This window comes from Puma concolor, chromosome E4 (assembly GCF_028749965.1).
Source record: "Puma concolor isolate L17-30 chromosome E4, mPumCon1.1.hap2, whole genome shotgun sequence".
NCBI classification, from domain to species: domain Eukaryota; kingdom Metazoa; phylum Chordata; class Mammalia; order Carnivora; family Felidae; genus Puma; species Puma concolor.
The window spans coordinates 33,021,157-33,046,684 of NC_141683.1; the positions used below are offsets into that span (position 1 = coordinate 33,021,157).

The window sequence follows — 25,528 nt, forward strand, 5'->3', positions numbered from 1 at the left end:
ATTTTATTTCATGGACTTTTTCTTTCTCTCTTGGCTCATATTTTTACTTCCTCAGTTTTTGTACCAATTATCTCCTCATTCCAATTTTAAAACAAATTCTCCTTGGAAGATGGTCACAAATATTAGCTATTCAATGAGTCTTATATTATTCTTAGAGACCTTGCTCTTGGAGGCCTCTATTCTGTTCTAATCTGGTTGTGCTCTATGCCTGATGAAGACTGTTGTCTTGGTACTTTCGTTCACCGTCATTCTGCGAATCCCTTCCACTTATCTCCCGGTTGAATTCCTTGTTCCCTGGATCCCATTTCTTCCTCTTTCCTGGTTTACTGCCTCATTGCACTCAGGGCACATTCTCTAGTAGTTTTCTGGAAAGAGGTTTATGGCAGGTAAACTTTTAAGATCTTGCATTTCTGAAACTGCAATTCTGAAATCTTTATTTTCTCCTCATACTTAGCCAATAGTTTCGCTGAGGATAAAATTTTAGATTAGGAAGCATTTTCTCAGAATCGTGAAGTCTTTGTCTTCTAACTTCCTCAGATGCCTGTGGGAGGATCCTGTCCTTTCTTTGTGATTTTTGTTTGCTGATTCCTGAAAGCTTTGACATCTTCACAGAAACCCTGGTGTTCTGAATCTTTATGACACTATGACATATGTCTCTTTGTAGTCAATGATCTGGGAGTGAGCCCTTTCAGTTTTGAACCTCATGGTCTTTAGTTCTAGGAAAATCTCTTTCACTATTCCTTTGACAATATCTTCTCCCCATTTTTTGGTTCTCTCTTTCAGGTGTTGGACCTCCTGGCTTGATAGTCTAGTTCTCTCTCTCTCTCTCTCTTTTTTTTTTTTTTTTGCTTTCTCTTTCCATTTGCCTTTTTATGCTAATTAGGGAAAGTTTCTTAACTTTTTCTTCCAATCTTTCTGATGCTTACCTTTCTACTTTATTTTTGCTAGTTTACTCCCAAAAGCAGGAGCTTTGTCCCTCCTCCTCCTCCTCCTCCTCCCCTTCTTCCTCCTCTTCCTTCTTCATTGATATCTGCTTTTTACTTCAGAGACTCAATAACTTGTCTGATTATAGTAATTATAGGTTTTTTAAAAAGATTTCCCCCTCATTTCTTTCCTCCTTTCTTTTATTTATATTTTCTCTGCCTTTTATATTAGAGGTTTTTTCAGATGACAGTGACACTCTGCTATCAAATTATTATTTTCATTTTAAGTGTCAGACGCTAAAAAGCTGATTAGAAGCTCTGTGTGCTCCGACGGAGCTTGTCTTCTGGTGGACTTTACCATTAGGTCATTGTGTGGGGCTCAAAAGAGTCAGTATCTGCAGTTCTTTTCTTATTAAGCCTGAAGTCTCTCCTTCTATTCTCTTCCCCACCTCATCAGCTATGCCGATGTACTTGAGGCTTAGAGCCCTTCCGGTTCAACTGCTATAGACAGTAAATGCATCTTCTGTTTGAGAAGGCGTATTTGCTTTGTTGCATGGGTAGGGGAGACCAGGGTTAAAATCCTACTTTTTAAAAGATTTTTAAATAGGTCTCTTCAGCCTCACCCACAACCCTGTTTCCCAAGATACTCATTGTCTCTGATCCCTTCATCTTTCCACAAATCTGTCAGGAGAGTTGATTCACATCTTTTGGACTTAGATGCTTAAATTTTAGCTTTCTCTAAACTGCTAAGTCAGTTCTCTTTTCTGTCTCCAAGATTTCTTCTTTTGTATGAGGTCATATATTTTTCTAGTTGTGTGTGTGTGTGTGTGTGTGTGTGTGTGTGAGAGAGAGAGAGAGAGAGAGAGAGAGAGAGAGAGAGAGAGAGAGAGAGATTTCTCTTTGTGAACATTGCTGTGGGGTTTTGGAAGGGAGTGGAAATATGTTTTTATTTTTTTCTTGTATGATTAAGGCAATCTCCCGTATGTCTCCCCTTTTGTTCCATGTTTAAATGACAGTCTGAGGGAGAGTGAGAGTCTTACTCTTTCAGCTACATTCACAAGAACATTATAGAGTATCATTTAATTGAAAATATATGAGCACAGAGTTAGTGACCAGCCTGGCGCATAGTATACAATGTTGCTAATTGTTACCTAAGAAGGCCCAGAGGTGAGAAAATATAAGATAGATTGGAGGACAGCATGACATTTGACATTCTTTGGGTGATTAAAATTAAGTATGTGGGACATGAAGATACAGAAATAGGAAAGGCAAGTCTCACACTCATGAGTCTGAGGACTTGAAGAAACACAATATGAATGAGCATGTCAAGAAGACTTTTTACTTTTTATTTATTTTTTCCCTGAACATCAACCTTTATGCTGGGTGAAAAAGAAGATAAAGTTAAGTAAGACAATGTGTTGCTCCTACTTTGGTATACTTCAATGTAGAATTTAGGACTTACAACTTGTCTACTTCAAAAGGATAAGAGATGGTTTAATGTATCTATAAATACAGAATGGACAATGGGTTGAATATCTTCTGTCTGCCCTTCCAGATCACGTCCCCACCCGTCACTCTGCTATATGTCTCGGGAGGCTGACTTGGACAGGTTACATCAACTCAGCTCTTGTGTCATCTGCCTTTTTGTTGGATCCCACCAGAGGGAAGCTGCAACAGGAGATCTAGGGAAAGAAGGAGAATGAACTAAGGGTATTTCTTTCCCTGACACCTTCCTTGTATTATCTTTCTTCTCCAGCTTCCTCACCAAAGGTGACTACTCTAGTCAAGGCACCACCTCTATATGACTCTCTCCCTACTGTCTACTCTTTTCTCATCATGCAGCTGATAACCCCTCTTACTCTGTAATTTTGGTGGGAAGTGCTGCTATGAGTATACTTGAGCTTCCAAATGATGCAAAATGTTGAACCTGAATACTTTTAAACAACTTGAGCTAAGTGCTCAACAGGGTGGTAAGGGGAGTGGGTTTCCCCCCTCGCCCACCCTCAGGCTTTTTGTTGCCTGAGGTACATGCGTACGTGACTGAAGGGTCTAAGTTGCCAATAAGTGAATTTGGCGAATATATTTTAATGACTCTTCTTTTATACCCTCATACTTACCAACTAAGCTAAATGGATATGCTTCTAGTTTGCTGGCTAAGTACTTACTATTTTGCAGAGTATTATAACTGATTGATGTGGCAGGACTAAAAGAAGAAAAACAGGTTTTTATTCTGAAAGATGTGTCATAGTCCAATAAGGAAATACAGAAATACCTATTTCTGTATTCGCCACTTTCTTAGAGGCTTAGAGGGGAGGTTGAATCAACATTGATCCATATGAACTATGTTGTACAGCCTGAGATTTTCACATGATGACAGCAAAACAAATACATCTGTGAAGTGGTCTTTAGGCAAAGGCTTGGTGTAAATGTGATATTAGAACAGAGGGTCATGGAAAGGTAAGGTACCAGGTAGCTTGAAATAGATCAAAGTTAAGATTTTTATGGACTCATAAATTATTTAAATCAATTTCCAAAGTCAGCCTGTGCCTTAAATACTACTTCATGTTCTCTTTCATCTAGAAAGACTATTGAATATCATAGCTGTTTTTTTTTATTTAAAAAAATTTTTTTTCAACGTTTATTTTTGGGACAGAGAGAGACAGAGCATGAACGGGGGAGGGGCAGAGAGAGAGGGAGACACAGAATCGGAAACAGGCTCCAGGCTCTGAGCCATCAGCCCAGAGCCTGACGCGGGGCTCGAACTCACGGACCGCGAGATCGTGACCTGGCTGAAGTCGGACGCTTAACCGACTGTGCCACCCAGGCGCCCCTCATAGCTGTTTTTAAAAAATGTTTAACATTTATCAATTTTTGAGAAACAGAGCGTGAGTGGGGGAGGGACAGAGAGAGAGGGAGACACAGAATTGGAAGCAGGCTCCAGGCTCTTAGCTCCCAGCTTTCAGCACAGAGCACACTGCTGGGCTTGAACTCACGAACCACAAGATCATGACCTGAGCTGAGGTCAGCTGCTTTATCAACTAAGTTACCCAGGTGCCCCATCATAGCTGGTTTTTAAAGAGCATTAATTTGTAAAAAAATTTCCATGAAAATGTTTGATAATTATTAAATTCTAACAACAAACATCATTCAGGGGGAAAAAGAGTCTTAAAACTGGCAATTTTCAGGGGCTCTGGGCTGGCTCAGTCAGTAGAGTATGTGTGACTCTTAATCTCAGGGTTATGAGTTCAAGCCCCACGGTGGGCATGGGAGCCTATAACAAAGAAAAAACTGATAATTCATTCTAAAAACATTGAATTTAAGCACTGATAGAAATATTGCCTTTTTAGGGGTGATGGTTAGAAGAAACACTGAAAGGAATATACCAGGAGCCCGTTGTATTGTTTTGCAAGATTAATTTATATGCTAATAAGAGATTGTATTCATCTTGCCGATATGTGAATATAAAACTCCACGGACCAGTTACATAGAAGCTGTCCAAGGGTTTTGAATGCAGATACCAAGCACCATAGGTAACAGGTGTGTTGGAAATGTGTTAATCGACGGACCTGCTTGTGTAAATGCATGGTGAGAGATCATGATTACTGTACCCTTCATGTGCTGCAAAGGGAATAACAGCTTAAATGCCCCTGCAAAGGGAGGGAAAGATCTTCTGTAGTAAAATGCTGGAGAGAGTAATCTTTTGGTCCATTAGTTAGCAAGAAAAGGATAGGCTTTTTTCTTCCTAAAGAACAGAGCGCTATCTATATCTATCTATGTGGTTGGTCATAGTGGCCAAACTTCCGTTGAGGAATGTATCATTCACCTGAAGTCTTAAATGTCAGAGCTTAGCTAGTCTCTCCATAAACTCATGATTATCCATGAGAAACCGTAAGGGAGAAGACGCTGCAGGTCCAGAAGACCATGTGACGGGAGACTAAATTTCATTAACAACACCCTGAGAGGAGCCAGTCAGCCGAAGGGAACAGCAGGGGGAATCCCCACCTCTTAACACAGAAAATGCTCGTACCAGCTCCGCCTCTACTTTTGCCACACCTGCTGCACAATCATTCATCAGGCTGAAAGCTGTGGGTGTGACTGAGGGGCAGTACCAAGGATGATCCACAATCGTGAGGGGCTTCCAATTTGTTCACTGGTGTATGGAAATGCAGAAAACACGTTTTTCAAACTACATGCAATTGTTCTCAAAAACAGACGCTAAGTCTTGTCAATATTGTCTTTCAACGCCTACAAGCTAGAAAAAGAAGTACTCAAAATATTGTTGAATAGATGAATGAATAAAATAGTAACTAGGTTTAGTAAAATGTGAGGGAGAGGAGAAGCAGGAGAGTCTGGGAGGTACCGAGTCTTGTATTAGATAAGGTTAGATTAAATCTGATACCTCTGAGGGAAAATCTATTACTTGCTGAGGGGAGCGTCTCTTTTTTCCTTCCCTCCTTCATATTATTAGAGTAATAAAAGTATCAAGCACTTATAATCAAAGTCATTTAAACCTTTTACAGAAAGGGGCACCTGGGTGGCTCAGGCAGTTAAGTGTCTGACTTCAGCTCAGGTCATGACCTCAAGGTTCCTGAGTCTGAGCCCAGGAACAGAGCACATAGGCTCACTGCTGTCAGTGAAGAGCTTCAAATCCTCTGTCCCTCTCTCTCTGCCCCTCCCCGCATGAGCGCGCGCACACACACACACACACACACACACACACACACACTCTCAAAAATGAATGAACATTAAAAAAAAAGAATCAACTTTTTACAGAAGATTCTTATGCAGTTAATATTAATGTTAGATATAGTTTTTCATTTCCTCTTTTATCTTTTTTATTCTTTTAAGCATAATTTTATATATTGAACCAATTGTCCTTTTGCAGTCAAAATCTTAGGGAAACAATAAAGTTTTAGAGATGGACGCATCCTGAAAGTAGTAAAATCCAAAGTCTTAAGACTTCCAGAATAACAATAATATGCTATACAATATGCTATATATTATGACGATAATATTCTTTTCTTCTTTACATGGTGGTCACTCCATCATTGCATTAATCAATCAGTAAATACTTATTAAATACCAAATGGCCCCCAAATAATGTGGGATATTACAGAGGGGATGCACACATACACACACACACAAACACACACAGCAGAAATCATAGTTTCTGCTTTAAAGTATTTATAATTGGAAGAACTTAAATTATGTATGTGTTTGAAGCAAAGAGCAGTCAAACATCAAACAGCTGGAAATTGTCTAAAAGTGCCTTGGAAACACAAAGGGGAAATGTTATTATTAACCAAAACCAGCAAAAGGAGTTTTTATGAAGGAGGCAGGACCTGGACTAGACCTTGAGGGACAGTTAGCAGGGAGACAAAGTGTCTTCCAGATGGGATGGATACACTGGCATAAAAGCTGGAAGGAAAAGGAGGCTGACACTTCTTACACCCCACGTTAGAAGCCAAAGTAAGGTGTGACTCTCACAGCAAGTGACAGGCTGTAAGTACCAGGCTGATATTACGGGAGGAGAAATGTTGCTTTGGGACAGTGACAGATGGCACTATTGTTTGGGAATTAATTTGAGTCTCAATGTTTTGTGCCTGCAACAGGTGTGCTGTGGATACTTTTAAAGAAGCTAATGGGGAATAGCTGAGCTGCTGGGTGTTCTGTTTAAAACATGGTTATGAAATGTAGAGTGGTGATTAGTTGGTTTTTAATTTTCATTTGAGCATAATTGACACACAATGTTACATTGGTTTCAGGTGTACAACATAGTGATTCAACCTCTCTATACCATATGCTATGCTCACCACAAGTATAGCTACCATCTGTCACCACACATCACTATTACAATATCTTTGACTATGTTGTTTGTGCCTTTTATGCCTACAACTTATTCATTCTGTTGCTGGAAGCCTGTATCTCCCACTTCCCTTCACCCATTTTGCCTGTCCCTGAACAGCCCCCCTCCTCCATCAACCATCAGTTTCTTCTCTGTATTTGTAAGTCTGATACTGCTTTTTGTTTATTGATTTCCACATATGATATTTGTCTTTCTCAGCCTGCCATATTTCACTTAGCATCATACCCTCTGGTTCCATCCATGTTGTTGAAAATGGCAAGATCTCATCCTTTTTATGTCTGAGTAATACTCCATTGTGTGTGTATGTGCATGTGTGTGTGTGTACACATCTTTATTCATTCATCTGTTGATGGACATTTGGGTTGCTTCCATATGTTGGCAATTACAAATGTTGCAATAAACATAGGGGTGCATATATCTTTTTGAATTAGTGTTTTCATTTTCTTTAGGTAAATATCCAGGAGTGGAATTACTGGATCATATAGTATTTCTATTTTTAACGTTATGAAGAACCTCTATACTGTTTTTCATAGTGTTTTTACCAATTTACATTCCCACTAACAGTGTATGAAGGCTCCTGTTTCTCCATAACCTCGCCAACACTTGTTATTTCTTGTCTTTTTGATTTTAGCTATTCTGACAGGTGTAGGGTAATATTTCATTGTGGTTTTGATTTGCATTTCCCTGATGATTAGTGATGGTGAGCATCTTTTCATGTGTCTGTGGGCCATCTGTAAGTCTTCTTTGGAAAAATGTCTATTCAAGTCCTCTGCCCATTACTTAATCAGATTTTTTTTTTTTTTAGTGTTGAGTTGTATAAGATTTTTATACATTTTGGATACTAACCCCTAATCAAATGTATCATTTGTAACAATTTTCTCTCAATTAATAGGTTGCCTTTTCGTTTTGTTGATGTTTTCCTTTGCTGTGCAAAAGCTTATTTTGTTGTAGTCTCCATAGTTTATTTTTGCTTTTATTTCTCTTGCCTCAGAAGACCTATCTAGAAAATGTTTTCTAGACTTAGAAAATGTTTCTATGTCTGGTGTTAGAGAAATTGCTGCCTGTGTTCTTTGCTAGAATTTTTATGGGTTCGGGTCTCACATTTAGGTCTCTTACCCATTTTGAGTTTATTTTTGAGTTATGGTGTTAGACAGTGGTCCAGTTTTCCCAGCAGCATTTATTGAAGAGACTGTCATTTCTCCATTGTAAATTCTTGCTTCCTTTGTTGTAGATTAATTGACCGTATAAGTATGGGTTTATTTCTGGACTTTTTATTCTGTTCTATTGATCTATGTGTCTATTTTTGTGGCCGTATCATGCTGTTTTGATTACTACAGCTTTGTGGTATATCTTTGCTTTTTGTATATATACCATAGGTTTTGGGTTTGTGGTTACCATGACAGGAGGTTCATATATAATACATATATATAGCAGTCTATGTTAATTTGACAGTCATTTAAGTTGAAACATATTCTTTTAAAAAAAAATCTTTCTTTTTTGTATTCCCTCTCCCACACTTCATGAATATTCTGTCATATTTTACATCTTTTTATTCATAATTTTCTTATGTCTAATTATGACTATTTCTATTCCACTTAAAGAAGTCCCATGAACATTTTTTGTAAGGTTGGTTTAGTGATGATAAACTGCTTTAACTTCTGATTGTCTGGGAAACTCTTTATCTCTCCTTTTTAAAAAAGTTTTTTTTTTAAATATTTATTTCTTTTTGAGAGAGATAGTGTGAGCAGGGGAGGGGCAGAGATAGAGAGGGACAGAGGATCCCAAGTGAGCTCTGTGCTGACAGCAGAGTCTGGTGAGAGGCTTGAACTCAGGAACTATGAGATCATGACCTCAGCCAAAGTCATCCATTCAACCAACTGAGCCACCCAGGTGCCCCTCCTTATCTCTCCTTTAAATCTGAACGATAATCTTGCTGGGTAGAGAATTCTTGGTTGTAGGGTTTTTCCTTTCAGAACTTTGAATATATCATACCACTGCCTTCTGGCCTGAAAAGTTTCTGCTGAAAAATGAGCTGACAGCCTTATAGGGTTTCCCTTGTAGGTAACTTTTTGCTTCTCTCTTCCTGCTTTTAAAATTCTGTCTTTATTTTTAGCCTTTGACATTTTAATTATGTGTCATGGTGTAGACCTCCTTGGGTTTATCTTGTGTGAAACTCTATGCTTCCTGAACCTGGATGTATATTTCCTTCCCTAAGTTAGGAAAGTTTTCAGCTATCATTTTTTCACAAAAGTTGTCTGCCCCTTTCTGTCTTTCTTCCTTTCCCTCTCCTTGTTGTTGTCATCTTCCTCTTCTCCTCCTCTCCTCTTCTTCTTGCCCTATAACATCAATGTTTGTTCACTTGATGTTGTCCAAGAGAGCCCTTAACCTATCCTCATTTAAAAAAATTCTTTTCTTTTTGTTGTTCAGCTTGAGTGCTTTCCATTACCCTGTCTTCCAGATCACTGATCCATTCCTCTGCATTTGCTAATCTGTTGATTCCCTCTAGTGTATTTTTTATTTCAATTATTGTATTCTTCAATTCTGATTGGTTATTTTTTTGTACCTCTTTATCGAAGATCTTACTGAGTTCTTCCACTTTTCTTTCTAGCCAGGTGAGCATTACGGTCGTTACTTTAAATTCTTTCTCAGGCATATTGGTTATCTTCATTTCCTTTAGTGCTTTTTCTGAACTTTTGTCTTTTCTTTCTTTTGGAACATATTCCTTTGTCTCCCCATTTTGCTTGACTTTCTGTGTTTGTTTCTATGAATTATGTGGAACAACTACTTCTAAACTTGAAGACATGGTCTTGCATATGATCATCTCTTATGTAGACTATATATAACTGGTGACTTTTGCTGGCTGTTTGGAGTTGTGGCTGTGTGGGCTAGGCGTCCTATGGCTCTCTACAGAGCAGGCATCCTGGCAGGACAGCTCATAGAGAGCTGGTTAGTTTTGAGGAATGTAAGTAATTTGTTTCTTAATTTTTGCTACTATCCAACTTGCTTATTTAGTCTAACTGTGCTTCACCTAGTAACATCCTGTGCTTTGATGGCTGAAGATCCAGGAGACTTGGGTTTGAAGCCTATTTATATAACTTTGGGAGAGTTATATTTCTAAGTCTAATTTGTAAGAGAGGGAGAAACACTTGGCCTCCCTCAGTGATTGTGAGGATGAATTGAAAAATGTATTCAAATATGTAATAAATCTCTTGACACATATTTTCCTCTTTCCTTTTTTTTTCTTTCTCAGTTCTCAAACAATAGGCAACTATACTCAAGAAGACCACAAAACTTATCATATCATATAAAACCTGTGACAGTTTTTGGACTGAAAAGGAGCATTGCTGAAAATTATACTAGGGCACAGTAGTAAATTAAAACTGACCCTTACTATATTTCTTTATTAAAAGAGAAGAAAAAATAAATGAGAAAAAAATTAAACCCCTATAAACCATTGAATAAAACACTTGTATCACAAGAGATGTTCTTGTGTTTCTCTACAAGGATCTCAAAATCAAAATCAAAATCTTATTGCAATGTGCTTGGCAGTTCTCCCTAAAAGTAGCAATGAGCACAATATTAACTGTAAACTGCCACTCTTGTTCCCTCATGGCATCATATTCTTTCATATTCTTTCTTCTCAAACTTTCTGGCTGATACATTCTGGCTGGTCTGGGAAATCAGGGACACCAGTAATTGGGGCCTAAAAAGACCTGATTTATATATATTTAGATTCCAGCATGATTAAGTTTGGGAGAGAAAATTGAATTTATATCATGGCCTTTCCTGAGAGGGATTTCAAGGAGGCACTGCAGCATAATGTGGAGGTGAGGTGTGTGGGAATAGTTTAACTTGTTATTAGAGACTTTTTGACATTTCACCATTTTAGTTTTATGCTTTGAATTCCCTCACTAAAAGGTGGGAACAGAGATATTGATGTTGCCATTGAAATATTGCTGCCTTCTTTCATAGGTGACTTGAGTGTTATGTAACGTGCCTTAATATTTGGTAGCAATTAATACTGTGTGTATAAACTTACCACTTAAACTTGATTCTATGCTTGCCAAGCAAACTAAATAGAGAATCTTAGTCTAAGAAGCTTCAGTCCTAATACATTAATTAGCACATGTGTGAGTCTAGGACATTATGAGTAAGTCAACGGAAACTGAGCTCTAATCTACTCTGGGTTTCTTGCAGGAATTGTTTGTAACCAGGTGCATCCATTACAGTGAGGGGCCTTTTAACCATATGTTCACAGGACTTCAGGTTTGATTTCAGGACATGTTGGGGTGCTCTTAAAAGTCACTTCAGTGAATCTGTGGATCCTGTTCTGGCCTCATTAGGCTGCCAGGATCCTCCTTTGGGCCCCTGAATCAGTGTCACAGATTGTGAGGTAACCAGAGAGCATCTTAATACCTTCTTGGTGACAGCAAGCATCTGGCTCTTTTCTTTTCTTGGATGAATTTTTGCATGCTTTTTCTTACTACGTGTTTTAGACTTTTTGGTACATATTACCAAAATAATAGGACTCTATACAAATGAGAGGAAAAACCTTTGCTTAGGGACTTCTGGGACAATGCAGCATTAAAGCAAGCCCAGAGAAGACAATGCAGCTGATAACCTGAGTCAGAAAAGTTTAACCTATCACTGGGCTCCCAGCATGCCAGTAATCTCTATTTATAGGTGGGATGAAAACATACCCCCAGAAGTTGAGTGTCTTCCTGAATATTATGATGGTAATGGTGAAGGTTCACAGGATAGGAGTTTTTGGGCAAAGAAACTGAACCTCTCCAAAGTAGTAAGTACTAGTTTTTATAAATAGCTAGAGGATATGTATCAGGTACTCCAACTAAGTCAGTTTGGGAGTCAAGACACAGTATTCTGGAAATGTGGGAAAAGTATAAGCTTGAAGCAAAAGGAAAGCATCTTTGGAGGCCTTGTGCATTGAAAGGAAGAGGGCTAGATCCGGACAGGGCAATGGCAACTACACAGCAGAAGACAGCATGTCCTAGAGCCAGAGGAGGCACAATGGGTACACAAAAGACGATAAGATTTAAACACTGGTTCAAGGGCAAGTGATTGAACCCATCATAAGGTAATTGGTAATTCAGATCTACCCAGGCAGCTGTTTCTAGCATCCATTTCTTATAACATGCAGCTTGATGATGTAGACAGTTTATGTTCATTGGTCTCTTTTTTTTTTCTAGGCCCCCACTTGCATAGAAAATTCCTACCACATATTTTTTCCCTAGTAATGTAATTTTAATGTAATAGGTTAAAAATTCTAAGTCGAATGGAGATTAACTTCGCAAATATATGGCATAAGATAACAAGAATCATAAAATATCTATCTTTATGAATATTCATAGAGAATTATACTTTAGTTTGGCTTTTTCATCTTTGAGAACCAGAAAATCCGATTTCAAGACTGTCTTTCCCCAAAGATAGTTTGTCTATGGACCAATTATGTTAAAGTTGTTTTCAACTTTAGCTTTCATTATTTGTAAAATGAAGAACAATGATGTTTTTCTAGTTTCTTTTAGTTTTATATAACAAACTGTTTTAGTTTGCTACATAAATGCTTTTATATATCCTACAACTTGTACAAAGGACTTTTCAAAAAAGATATGACTTCTAAAGCATTTAATACTGCTTGTAACTTGGGTAAAGATATCAATGAGGGAGATGCCACATGATAATACGTTTGAATTGAAATATAAACCTAGTTTTATTTTGCAAGTGAGTGAGAGAGAGCGAGAGAGAAAAGAGATAGACATGTGCTTTATGAAGAAAATGGCTTTTAAAAATGGCTCAGTAGTATTTTGCAGGCCAACTTTATTTCCTGGTGCCTCTGGCAAACAGGGGAAAGTGCATTCTTCCACACAGGCGTTCTTGGAATAAAATGTCTCTAGGGAGTTCACTTCCTGCTTCATCATGCATCATACCTGTTTTACCTACTAATCTATACCTCACAGGACTATTGAGAGCCCTAGCTAATAAAAAGCGATCATAAAGCACTTGGCAAAACCACAACAACTATAAAAGGATACATGCAAATGTGGTAAGGCTTGCCTTTCTGGTATGTACATGAAGTCCTTGCGCATGAAATAGTGCAGTGACTCAAATGTTAAGAAATTTTTTTCTCTTTCACAAACTGGAAGTAGTTTTGCCAGCTGGCTTGCTGGAGCGAATTGCTTTGAACTCAATAGTAGGCCACTTGATTGAAAACCTTCCTCCTGATTCTAATATTAGACCTCTCCTCATGAATTTGTGCATGTATTACTTAAGAATTCATACCTGCTTATTTAAAGGGGAAGAGCAACATGTTTGTGTTAGAAAAACGTACAGAAATAAATGGGTTGCATGGTAATCAATGGTCTCGTGTCATCACTGAATAGGAATTAGTAGCACTTACTTGGTAGTCTTCTAAAGCAACCACTGTGAGAACACATTGTAATTACCATACACAGTGCACACGCTAACGTTGTATGTTCCTGATCCACAATTCAACCTGGCAGGAAGTAAAGAGAAGACCCAGGGAGTGGCCGTATAGTAGATAGAAAGAGTGGTCAGTCCATCCTGATGTGAGGATTCCACTCAGTCACAAACAGACTATCAGGCTGAGTCATGAGTCCAGGTGCCACCATCCCACTCCAGCCAAGTGCAGCTATCCCGACTGCCAGGAGAAGACTCCTGGAATTACACATAGTGAATGAAGAATGGCAGGTGAGACTGAGCCCTTGGTACAAAGGAAGCAAATCCCCAAGAAACTAAGAAGACCTTTATCAGTTTCATTCTGCTCCTCCTTCTCTCTGAGAAAAGATTACAAGCAGAGGTCTTCTTCAGAAATACTTGCCTATGTCTTGGGTGTGACATCAGAGACAACAGCAGAGAGAAAAGATGACATCCATACTTTTGAAGCCCAGGAGACTTCTCAGTCCCTGTTTATTTTTATTTTGGCTTTGCTTGAAACAATAAAAAAGGGGAGGTGGTCAAATATTTTGAAGTTTTGAATCTCTGTTTATCACTCTAAGGATCTTCTGCTGTGGAACTGTATGATTTTACCTGGTATTTGAGTTCAATGCTGGCATGTAGTGTTTTTCTTTTTCCCCCTAGAAGTGACCAGATTTAAGTGCATGTAATATTTACTTTGTTATTTTCTTATATTTTATGAAAGTGGAACTTGGCATATAGGAATTTTTTTATTACAGGAATTTATTTTGATCATTTCTCTATTTATATCAGAATTAGAGTTGCTTATAGGGGTTATTAATTTTGTTGGACTATTAATGTCATATTAGATGCCCCTATATGTTTCCTTCCACGAAATTCTAATGTCGTGGCTCATTGGTGTGATTATGCATTCTCCTGACAGTATTAAATGGGTGTGAGTGGAATAGCCATATGATAAAGATGTTTTTATTTATGTGGAGTGTCTGGTAGGTGGAGTTAGGAGATTCTTTCCCAGGCATTGCCACAGCATTACACAAACATTGCTCTGTTTCTTGTAACCCAAATGAGGCTCCTCAAAGAGTCCATGAAAAAAAATCTGTCTTCTCTGATTACAGTCTGGTGGTGATACTCTGCTTCAAATATTCCTTTTTCTTAACTCCAAAGACTGTTTTAAGTTTTCCAATGTCTGGCCGATGCCAAGATAAAGATAAGGATGAACTAGCAAGAGCTGGTCAGAGGTAAGAAAATTTGATTCTATAATTTTGGGCAAATCACCTGAAATATGGAGGGAAGAGAGTATCTTTGCTGTGTTATTTTTGAGAATTTTACTATCTTTTTCACTAATAGTTTAGCAGCAAAAGAAACAAATGTCATTCCCCACTTGCATTTTATAAATATTTGGATATGTTCAGATTTGGTAATAAAGATGTTAAGAATAATCTGAGCCTTTTTGTCTCCAAAACTGGAAAACAACATTTTTTTTCTTAGAGTTGGCTTTCAAATGAACACTGAACACTAACTTTACAGGCCATGAGTTGTGAAAGCAACAGGGGAAGCATACTTTCTGGAAATCCCAAATCTTCTCTTCTACTGTCTCTCTGTTTAAAAGTAGTATATGTCATTTTGAAAGAGAACTTCACTTTCAGATTCAAATTCATGATGTTGCTAAGTATAAAAAGAGTAATATACTTGGAGAATGTTCTTCTTAACATAATCTCAGTTGATATAAAAAAGCAGTTTCTGCTAAAATATTTTCAAGATGATTTTCTAAGGACTTCAAGAAATTTGACTTTCTAAATACTTTATATAAAGGACTTGTATCCCATAATAAATGAAGATGGTGATACTATTAACAAATTTCACCTAAGAACAATAATAGGAGGCAACACAGAGTTAGAGTGTAGGGAGTGTCTGACTTGGATACATGCTGATTATAACTCATGAGAGGATTGTGTCTAAAAGTTCATTTGTAAGTTAATTGTTTGGAACTCAAAACCTTGATATAAATTGGTAAAGCTCACAGGCTGCATAAGTCTAGTTAAGTTATACTGAAGTTGAAGTTCTTTAACAGTATTATATCAAAAATACCATTCTAGAGTTTACAACGTTGTTTCTCTTTCCATACTCCAAAAGGTAAGGAGCTGTCAGGGTAGAATGCAATGATCAAATGCATTCAAGAATAGTCAAGGAAGTAAGGAATACTTGGTAGTGGTGGTGGGGGGTGCAGGTTGGTAATGTGTAAAAGTAGCCACCAGAGCCACTGTTCATCTTGAAGGTATTTGTTAAGCTAGATGAGCTTTGAGCACTTGTCATAGCCTCATGGAGCTTGAGTACCTTCCTAACGTGGGGAGTCCAATAGGATACCCCTCATAACCTGGCATTTCAAAGGAATTCAAGGGAAACTGATTGTCTCAAACACTGGAGCAGATGTGGAGGTAGGTGGGGCAGAAATCCTCCTTAAAGATTCATAAATATAAGCCAGATCTCCCATGGTGGTCTGAAAAATTTCAAGTTGAGAATTTAGTATGAAAGGGTCCTGAATGGATAGTAACCCCCCAGACATATACCCAAAGATAAACAAATATTCTTTCCAGAGAACTCTTCTTTTCAGATCTCACTACATTTCCACATATAAAACTCCAAGGATCAGGTAGCATAAAAATAAATCATCATACATAGAAAAAACAAGACACCATAAGTAACGGCTAGAAGAATATCAGATAGTAGAATCAGACTCACAAGTGCTTCAGCAATTGGAATTATCAGAAATAGAATCTAAAATATGTATGCTAAATATATTTTAAGAAATTAAGCAAAGGCTTAAAATATGAATGAAGAGAAAGCAGATTTAAAATAACCAAGCAGAACTTTAGAAATGAAAATAAGATACACTAAAAACTAAAAAGCTTTAACAGAAGATGAGACAAAGCCAGAGAAAGAATTAATGAACAGTAGGATGTTTGCAAAATTATCCAGAATTCGGCTTAGAAAGATAAGAAAAAAGAAACTATGAAAGAAATGTTAAGAGATATGGAGAGCAAATGAGAATGTGTATACAGAGTCCCAGAAGGAAAGGGGAGAAAGAATGGAGTTCAGAATTTTCCAGAACTGATGAAAGTCAGTTTTAAGGATCTTTTAAAGGTCCTTGTAGTATCTGGCAGAAGGTAGATAGATATAAACTCAGAATTTAATGAGTTAAAATTTACCTGTTAAAATTAGGATAACCACTAAGTGAACAGGAATAGAGTACATAACTTCCAAACTAGAATCTAGGAAGAGAAGTAGAAGCATAAACAAAACCAAAAAACAATCAATAATCCCAAAGAAGGCAATGGTGAAAAAAATATATAGATCAGAAAAATATAAATGGGGAGCACATTAGATGGAAAAGTAAATTTCAATATATCAGCAATTATAAAGCATGGAATGGTTTAAATGCTTGGTCTAACATTCAATCATTATTAGAGTAGACTAAAAGTCAAAATTAACATGAATTAGATAAATCTAAAACATAATGACTTAGAAAGTTTTAATATAATATGATGAAAAGAGTTAAAATAATACTAGGCAAATACTAATCAGAAGAAAGCGATTTAGGGGTGTCTGGGTGGCTCAGTCAGGTAAGCATCTGACTCTTGTTTTCGGCTCAGGTTGTGATCTCATGGTTTGTAAGATCAAGCCCCGTGTCGGGTTCTGCACTGACAGCGTGGAATCTGCCTGGGATTCTCTCTCTCCATCTCTCTCTCTCTGCCCTTCCCCTGCTCATGCATGTATGTGCATGCACTCCCTCAATATAAAAACTAAAAAATAATTTTTTTTTATAAAAGAAAGCCATTTAAATGCTAAGGCAAAAGCATTACTAAAATTAAAGAAGGTCACAACGTAATGGTAAATTTACCAGGCAAATAAAATAATTATAAACCGGTTTGCATATTATAACACCCCCCCCAACTATATAAAGCAAAAATTGACAGACTTATAAGCTGAGACAGACAAATCTACCAACATACTAGGAAATTTTAACTCATCTCTTCCATGAATGAATTATCGAGCAGATGCAAATATAGTAATACAAGATACCAACAACACAATCATGGTAATAGAAGAGATCAATAATACGACCATAATACTTGATCGAGGCCTTTTGTTTGTTGGTTGGTTGGTGCTTTTTTGTTTTATTTTTTAGGAGCTGCAGCCTTCTAATTTAATTTTGAGAGAAACAAATAAGTTTGGGGAGATTGAAAATTCCCCAAAATGGCCACTGAAGTTCCAAATTTCTTTTGGTTAAGTTGATCCATTTAGTCTAGAAATGCATATGAGGAAGGATCATAGTTTTTAAACATAAAACCACCAGAGTCCTAGTAGTGGGGGGAACCGCTACTGTCAAAGCATTTTGATGACAGCGATACCATTTCTTAGAGGTTTTTTTTTCCTAGAGCTAAGAGAAAAATTCCTAAACAGCACAGTTTCAACAGGAACGTCCTGGTTCCAGAAGGAATCAGACCAAAGGCCAGAACAGTTCCACTACCAACAGTCTGATTCTGAAAAGAAATTGGATTGAAGGCCAACACGCTTCCAACAGGCACAGTTCCACTAGAAACAACCTGCTTCTAAGAAGGAGTCAGACCAAAGAACAGACAAGTACTCCCAGGAAGGATAGGCCTTCAAAACAGAACCCGAGTAAAGTCGGGAGAGCCGAAACACAAAGAGAGTAGAGCTCTAAATGCAGGAAAAAAACTTACCCTCAAACTCCAGGGTTGGCAAGTAAGCGGCGAACTCCATTGGCTCTGTAGCATCTGTTTGCTCACCTGCCTGAGAGTTGCTGGGGGTCTTCTCCGGATCCCACTTCTGATCACAAAGTAATATTCACCTTAAAAATAAAACTGTCAAATTTTTACCAGCAAAAATAAGTTTATTTGGGAATAACAGATATTGCAATTTGGGATAGGCAAGCTAAAACCACAGGCGAGATCTGATCAAGGAGGCACATTTTTGAAATACCTTGCCCAAGAACTGCTGAATATATACTTCTTATAAACACAGGCAAACAATTTAAAATAAGCTTAAAATATTAAAAAAGACTAATAGTCTATAGACTGTGTTCTCTGGCACCAATATAGACAATGTTCTTTGACAACTGTGGTCCTGAAAAACGTTAATATCAGTTGCTAAGTAGGAAATATTATCGCTGAAATATGATCTTGTGAAGATAGATCACCTTGACTCTGTCATATCAGAAGTTCCACACGAAATGAGTATGACTAAAATTATACGACTGGCTTCAATAAACATATCACCAAAATAAGTGTATAAAACTTTTCCTTTTACTATAATTTTTAACAAATTGTGCAAATTGTGTCCATCTGTGTTTCTATCCTTTTACCTCAGTAATATCAGAATAGATAAATCGCCTCATCATGGTCAGCCTAAAAGCTGGTTTAAAAAGATTTGCTTTTTGGGGCGCCTGGGTGGCGCAGTCGGTTAAGCGTCCGACTTCAGCCAGGTCACGATCTCGCGGTCCGTGAGTTCGAGCCCCGCGTCGGGCTCTGGGCTGATGCCTCAGAGCCTGGAGCCTGTTTCCGATTCTGTGTCTCCCTCTCTCTCTGCCCCTCCCCCATTCATGCTCTGTCTCTCTCTGTCCCAAAAATAAATAAACGTTAAAAAAAAAAAGTTAAAAAAAAAAAAAAAAAGATTTGCTTTGTGTGTGCATATGCAGTGTCTTCCCTTCATAAATACTTAAGATAAATTGAAAAAAAATAGCAATTTTATATTATGCAGGGGTACGACTGTCACTTAAATCCCAATAAATGGATAGGGAAAACAATTGTATTAATATTTCCTTACCACTAATTAAAAACTCCTGATGTAGGCATTCCAGGTAGGGTTTGTTTGTTTGTTTGTTTGGGAAAAGAATGAATTATAATGAAAGAAGAAGTTTGAGAAATTTGGTAACATTTGGAGCAGAAGTGGTTTTCAGTTTACAGAATTTTTTTTCAAGGCTTTGGACTATGGTAACTTTTTTAGGTAGAAAAAAGCTTCATTTGGGAAAAAAATATGTGGTATAGATAGATTGTCTAATTTTGAAACTGAAATCCACAGAATAATTTCTTAAAAGATCACACAAATGTGTAATGCTTTTTAACTTGAATATCACGTTGTTCATGTGATATACAAGTAATAATTCCCATTTTACAAATGTAGGAACCGAGAAACTGAAGTGTCTCACCCCAAGTCAAGCTATGATGGTACCTCATGTTTAAATCTATTTTTTTTTTTTTTGTTTCCCTTTTATGTCCTGACCTTATTTTTGACTATTAGGTCTGTGGCTATGAAATATATTTCACTTTGTTGACCAAGTAACACATATTTTGGCAAGAACATTTAAGATCTGAATAACTGTGTTTAATGTTAGGTTTTGGCTTCCGAATTAATTCCCAAAACTCATTGTATGACTTTTATGTCTCATGACTCACACCCTATTCATACCACACTTGATTTCCTCTCATCATCTTACCTTTTGCATGAATAAAGTCTGAAACAACCCCCATTTGGATGAAAAACACTGTGGCCACGTGTAAGGTGGTAACGTTAACGGAAGAAACCTTCTCCAGAAGATCTGTGTAGAAGTCCAATCCTGTACACTCTTTTAAGTGTGCATTAGAAAACTTTTTCTAGATCTCTTCCCAGTTGATTCTAGATATAAGGCAGAAGAAGAGCCAGTCCATGGTAGCAGTAAATATCAGCATCAAGTAGACCTGTTCTGAAATCCAGCTTTGCCATTGCCCACTGGATTAGCTTGGCCTGTTTATCAACCTGCAAAATGCTGATGCAAGTTACCTATCACACAGAGTTCTGGCAAGTACTGTGGCGATGCATATAACCTGCTTAACAGGTACTTCGGTGCCCTGTAAATCTTAGTTTTTTATGTATCAGCCCCTCTCACCCTCAGTTGGGCCCTCTCTGAGCTTCCTAGACTGCAGTTCTGTGAGGCCTGCCGCTTGGAGAATGTGTCCAAAGTCAATCCTTGGTATGCTGCAGTCCTGTGGCATAAGAACGTCTGGCTTCCATATGTGCAGGCGAGTGGAGCACTACCATTTTGCTATTTGACAAGGCTATTTAGCAGGTGCACATGTCTGAACATTCCTGAATCAGGAGGGGGGCGGCTCTGGATTTCAGAGAGCAGTAACGGGACGCAGCTGGAGTGAGGCAGGAGCCAGGAGCATCAACTCGAGCTCCGAATGTGCAGCCTGAAACGAAATGAAACGGCCTAAAACGACGAAGGTTCTAACAAACAATACCCATTAATTAGTGATCCAATTCCGTGTGCGTGCGGTGTGGAAAATACTGCAAAATCGAGGTACTTTTTCGGTTACTTTGCTTTTGAGGTGGGTTGTAGCCCTGAAGCCTGGACTGGACCCAGAAAGGAAGTCGGCTGCTCCGGGGCTGAGGACACAGGGGACACCTTGCGTTTCTGGCTCGGTTACAGAGCGGTACGTGGGTCATCCGGGCAGACACCTGCGCTCCCCTCGACCCTCCGGCCCCTCGGGGCGCGGGGGGACCCCGCCCCGTGTCTTCCTCAGGCTCCGGCCCGCGGGCCGCGCGGCCCAGGTGAGGCCGCCCCCGCGCGCGCCCCTTCCCCCTCCCGGCGACTTCCTGGTTTGCAGAAGGTGCTGGAGCCGCTGCGGGCGGCCCCGGTCGCAGGAACTGTGAGGCCCCAGCCTCGGAGGCGGCGGGGGCGGCGGCCGGCGGAGACGGGGGCGGCGGCCGCGCCACCGCTGCCGCTGCTGCTGTCACAAAAAGGCTCCGGGGGGGTGGGGTGGGAGGCGGGGAAGCGCCGGGGGCGCCGCCGACATGGGCCCGCCGCCGCCGCCGCCGCTGTGAGTTGCCTGCTTCCCCGCGGGGCGGCCGGCGTGGGCGGGGGCGGCGCGACCCTCCGAGCGCCGGGCAGGGGGCTTCCAGGCCGGCGCGGGGGCGGGACGGACAGCCCCACACCGACATGTAACCATGGACTGCAGGACCAAGTGAGTGGGGGTCGCGGGCGGGCGGGGGGCGCCCCGCGGCGGCCGGCCCCCCAGACGGCGACGTCGGCCCGGCCCCCGCGCGCGCGCGCGCGGCCGGCCGGCGGGACAGCGCTAGGCCGCAAAGCCTGCCAGGCTCCGCGTCCCCGGGTCGGCGGGGCTCCTCCGTGAGCGGCCCGCAGCGCCGGGGCGACGCCCGCGTCTCTAGGTGCTGGAGGAGGCCTGGCGGCTCCTGCCGCCACCCGCTGTGGGTTTCTTGTTCCTCCCGGAGTGTGGCAGACGTGACTGTCGGTTGTCTGGTGTCCGGGAGGGCGTCAGCCTTGAGGTTAAGCGATTCATGTTCAAAGCATTTTCCTAAGGCGAAGATAACCGTTTCATTTTTAAGTGCAGTTGTCAGTTGATCTGAGAGGTTTTCCTCCGGTTTTTCTTATTCAGTTGGCCTCTGATATTTGTTTACGTAGGCACTAGGTGTATGCACGATACTTGCAAAATGGTATCCAATTAGATAGTATTTTTATGTGCATGCTAAAGTATACATCAGTGGATGTTTTTCATCTGGACACTGATTATGTAAAAAGCAATTTGAGTAAGTGTGGTGATTTGTTTTGCGTCTTAGAGGTATGAGTTTTAGGTTTTTTGTTTTTTTTTTTCTCCTAAAGTTACTTTGCAAAGATTTTCTTCCTTCTTTACTCCCTGTTCACACCCCTCCCCCCCCAATTTAAAATAATGAGTACTGTTTATATTTGTATTAGTGTGGAAGGCTTGTAAAATTTCACAGTATGATTGAATCAATATTTACTGTTTTGCACCTAAGAGAGATTGTAAAAAATACTAAGAAAAGGGGAAAATTATGTGATTTAAAGTTATTTTCTTCAGTGTTTGATATGGGTGGGGGCAGCATAAGTGATTTAAAAGGTATACTTTTTGACATTAATTGGATTATGAGGGAGGAGGTCACCTAAGTCTGTATTATTTCCATTGAAACAAGTTAATAGTGGGAGGGCTGAGGATATGTATATTTCCAAATTAATTTATATAGCTTGTCACTTCCTGTGATTTTAGATTCTTGTAATAAGTTTAGAAAAGTTCATGTTTATTTAGAAGCCAAAACTGGCATCACTTTATTGAATGAAGTGCATATTAAAAACAGCCAATGTGCAAAGACACTAAGGTCTCCTTAGCAGGAATAACAGATAGATTAACACTTCAGTCACGTGGACATTGTGGTCTCAGATTTTGCCTAATCTTTTATCTTCTAGCAGAAAGACATTAAAACAGAACTATGTTAGAAAATGTGTCTCACTAGATGTAAACTTGCTTTTTGAAATTAAACTAATGAATAGGTTGAGTGTATGAAAAGTTAGTAAAGAAGTGGATAACTTCAGAATGAAGCAACCTTTTGTTCCTGGTGGGAAACTCTAATATTGAGGCAGATGTGTGATTTCTCCAAAGATAATCGACATAAAGCAAGGTTTTTGTTGTTAGCCTTGCAGTTTACGTATGGTTTGCTACTTTAAACATGGTTGGCAGTAATTACATCTCAAGAGAAGCATATGTAAAGTGTCACATTTAAGGAGCATTATGACTGTTCTGTGGTGGTCTAGAATGTGGCAGGTGGAACCAGGTATTCATCATTTACATTTATATTGAAAGTCTTTTTAAAAAAGCCCGAGAACCTGCTGGCCAGCTTTGTTGGCAGGAAAAGGTAGAGATACTTAGGAGCGTACTGGCTTTCCAGTTTTGATTCAATGAGATAAAGTCAGTGCTTTACATTTATACAGCACTGAATACTTTATAAAGTACTTCCATATATATTAGTTGATATATAATCCTCACAATTATTCTTCGAAATGAACAAGGCACTTTATAGGTGAGAAAACAGGCTGAGGTTAAATGTTTGCTGCAGGTCTCAGAACTCCTAAGCCTCTAACATTACTGAATTGGGAAAAAACTTCGGTATTTTCTACATTGTGCTCATATAGTTTAATGGAACATATTGCAACAAGACCAAGATTAGTTTTTTGAGTTAAGAAAATATAAACTCTGCAGAGATGCTTAGTTATTTGCCATAGGAAATAAATACCACAAATTTCTTTTTCTTTTAGGGAAAATCCAGAGAGAACCTTTGACTTGGTATTGAAAGTGAAATGTCATGCCTCTGAAAATGAAGGTATGTGTGTTTTGTTAATTCTTAAAATAGTTGAGTCTATCAAAACAAGCGTTAGTGTGGTAGCCTACCAGAACATAATAGTATCAGGATAATGGTGGCACTAACTGTATGTTCTGAATGTAGCATCTCAAACTGCTGTTAATAAAATAGATGGCTAGGTCTTTGCCATGAGATTGTAGGAATCGTGAATGTCATCTGTACAGCTTAATTTTCAGGTGTACCTTAAGGCCATAGAACTCAGCTTTACCATTTGTTGGTAGAATGATGGTTAGTTTTGGCAGGAAGGCACGCTTGTCGTTTTCTTTCATTTGTCTTTTAAAAGTTAGCCCCTATTGTAAACATTAGTGGAAATTCTCCTACCAGAGCAATGGGGGCCACACCAGTTCCCTTCTAATGTTTCCAGAATGCAGAGTGCAGACTGAGTAGCCCCTTCTGTGGGATTTACCCCAGGAGCAAAGCACTTTCCAAGGGAGGTAAATAATAGTGTGACATTACTTGGAATGGTTTCAGCTGTCACTTCTAAATAATTTTGTCAGTTTTTCCCCCCAATTTGTCATATGTAATATGTGTGCATCAGGGGGAGGTGTGGTACAAAAGAGGAAGGGCTCTCTCTTCCTTTTTGACGTGCCCTTGTGTGATACGTTTTCATGGATATCTCCAGTGTGTGATTTCACTTACAGTGTACTTAGATTGTAGATAAATCATGATGATTAAGTGTGGGATCCTGTGGACTGCTTGCCCACTCTAAAGACTTGGTGGCAGGTCTGCTGAAACTCTTAGCTCCAGAATCTGGCCAGCAATTATATGCTCTTAAGCAATTTGGAGCTGCACACCTTAAAATAGAGGAGCCCAACCCAGCTTGTGGTGAAATGGACCTGGCTAATTTTAGGTATGAAGTCACACATGTTCCTGACTCCACCAGCCCTGCCTGCTATACTTCTGGCCTGTTTGAACTATAGCTGTGATCAGGTTTGTCCCCAGGCGAGGAGTGAGCCTACATAGGTTGTAGGAAGCTTTTTCAAATTAAAAAGGTTATCTTTTGCTTTCCTACGTGTATTAAAGTTGGTCTATTTACGTTCTTTCTGGGCACAGCTAAGTTCCCTTTGAAGACTGAAATGGATGCATTATTTTTTCAGCTCCAATTTAAATCTATTCTTTAGTGTATTTATGGTATGAATAAGTCTTCAGAATACCTATACCATAACATTAGCTAAGGTGGGTGATGCTCACCTGATGTGTTTGTAAAACAGGCTGAATTCCTTTGTAAAACATGAGTACTCTATAATTTTAGATGCATGCTAAAGTGATTTTGTTACAAGGATCAATCTGCCTTATATAACATCCGATCTGTATCATGTGTCAGAGACATTGTGACCTTTCCATAAGGACTTCTGAGTGTCTTCTCCTTCCTTCCTCCCTTTGCCCTTTGCCATTTTTTAGGAACTAGTTATTCCAGTTTTTATCTTCTACTTCTGCCCTTCTTTTATTCCTTTCTTGCCTTTTTACTGTTGTTATTGTTTAAATCACTACTCATTAGAAACCTCTTCATTTGTATTTTAATAGTTTCTCCAGCCCAGTGAGGTTGGGGATATAACAAATAGCTAAAATGAACACTTTAGCCTCTCTGTAGGTTGCGATTAATCCATTCTACCCATGTATGCCATTAAGATGACTCACGGGCAGCAAATTCTAAAGATTTTAAGAAAGTTTTTTTAACACTTTAAAAACGTTATTTAAGTACTGTTTAAAAACAGAGAGAGCATGAGTGGGGAGGGGTAGAGAGAGAGAGAGAAAGAGAGGAGACACAGAATCTGAAGCAGGCTCCAGGCTCTGAGCTGTCAGCACAGAGCCCTACATGGGGCTCCACCTCATGAACCGTGAGATCATGACCTGAGCTGAAGTCGGTATGCTTAACTGACTGAGCCACCCAGGCGCCCCTCTACAGATTTTTAATAAAGCTGAAGCCAACTATGTTAAAGGTATAAGTAACTGTCTTTATTTTAATTGTGGCTTAAATAGTATGAATATGACTAATATTTTTGGTTCTAACAAGTTACACTTTTTGTGCTTTAAAAAGTAATGCTACTATATAACTAAA

General features: G+C 39.2%; 2 protein-coding genes across 4 annotated transcripts in view; one reads left to right on the plus strand and one right to left on the minus strand.

Annotated features, from left to right (window-relative positions):
* CE4H1orf53 (chromosome E4 C1orf53 homolog) overlaps window positions 1-20,543 on the minus strand; it is a 107,548-nt gene extending 87,005 nt beyond the window's left edge. Inside the window, exons 1-2 of the mRNA XM_086694710.1 lie at window positions 19,757-20,543; window positions 17,985-18,112 (exon numbers count right to left, since the gene is read on the minus strand). Of these exons, the coding sequence (XP_086550836.1) occupies window positions 17,985-18,024 (40 nt within the window). The 5' untranslated portion in view covers window positions 18,025-18,112; window positions 19,757-20,543. The remainder of the gene's footprint in view (window positions 1-17,984; window positions 18,113-19,756) is intronic.
* DENND1B (DENN domain containing 1B) overlaps window positions 14,369-25,528 on the plus strand; it is a 268,631-nt gene continuing 257,471 nt past the window's right edge. The window contains exons 1-2 of one of the 3 annotated variants that reach the window (XM_086694708.1): window positions 14,369-14,480; window positions 23,366-23,430. In XM_086694708.1, the coding sequence (XP_086550834.1) occupies window positions 14,425-14,480; window positions 23,366-23,430 (121 nt within the window). In that variant the 5' untranslated portion in view covers window positions 14,369-14,424. Of the gene's footprint in view, window positions 14,481-20,909; window positions 21,264-23,365; window positions 23,431-25,528 lie in introns of those variants that run through there. The other 2 variants (XM_086694709.1, XM_025921071.2) reach the window with 2 other exon arrangements.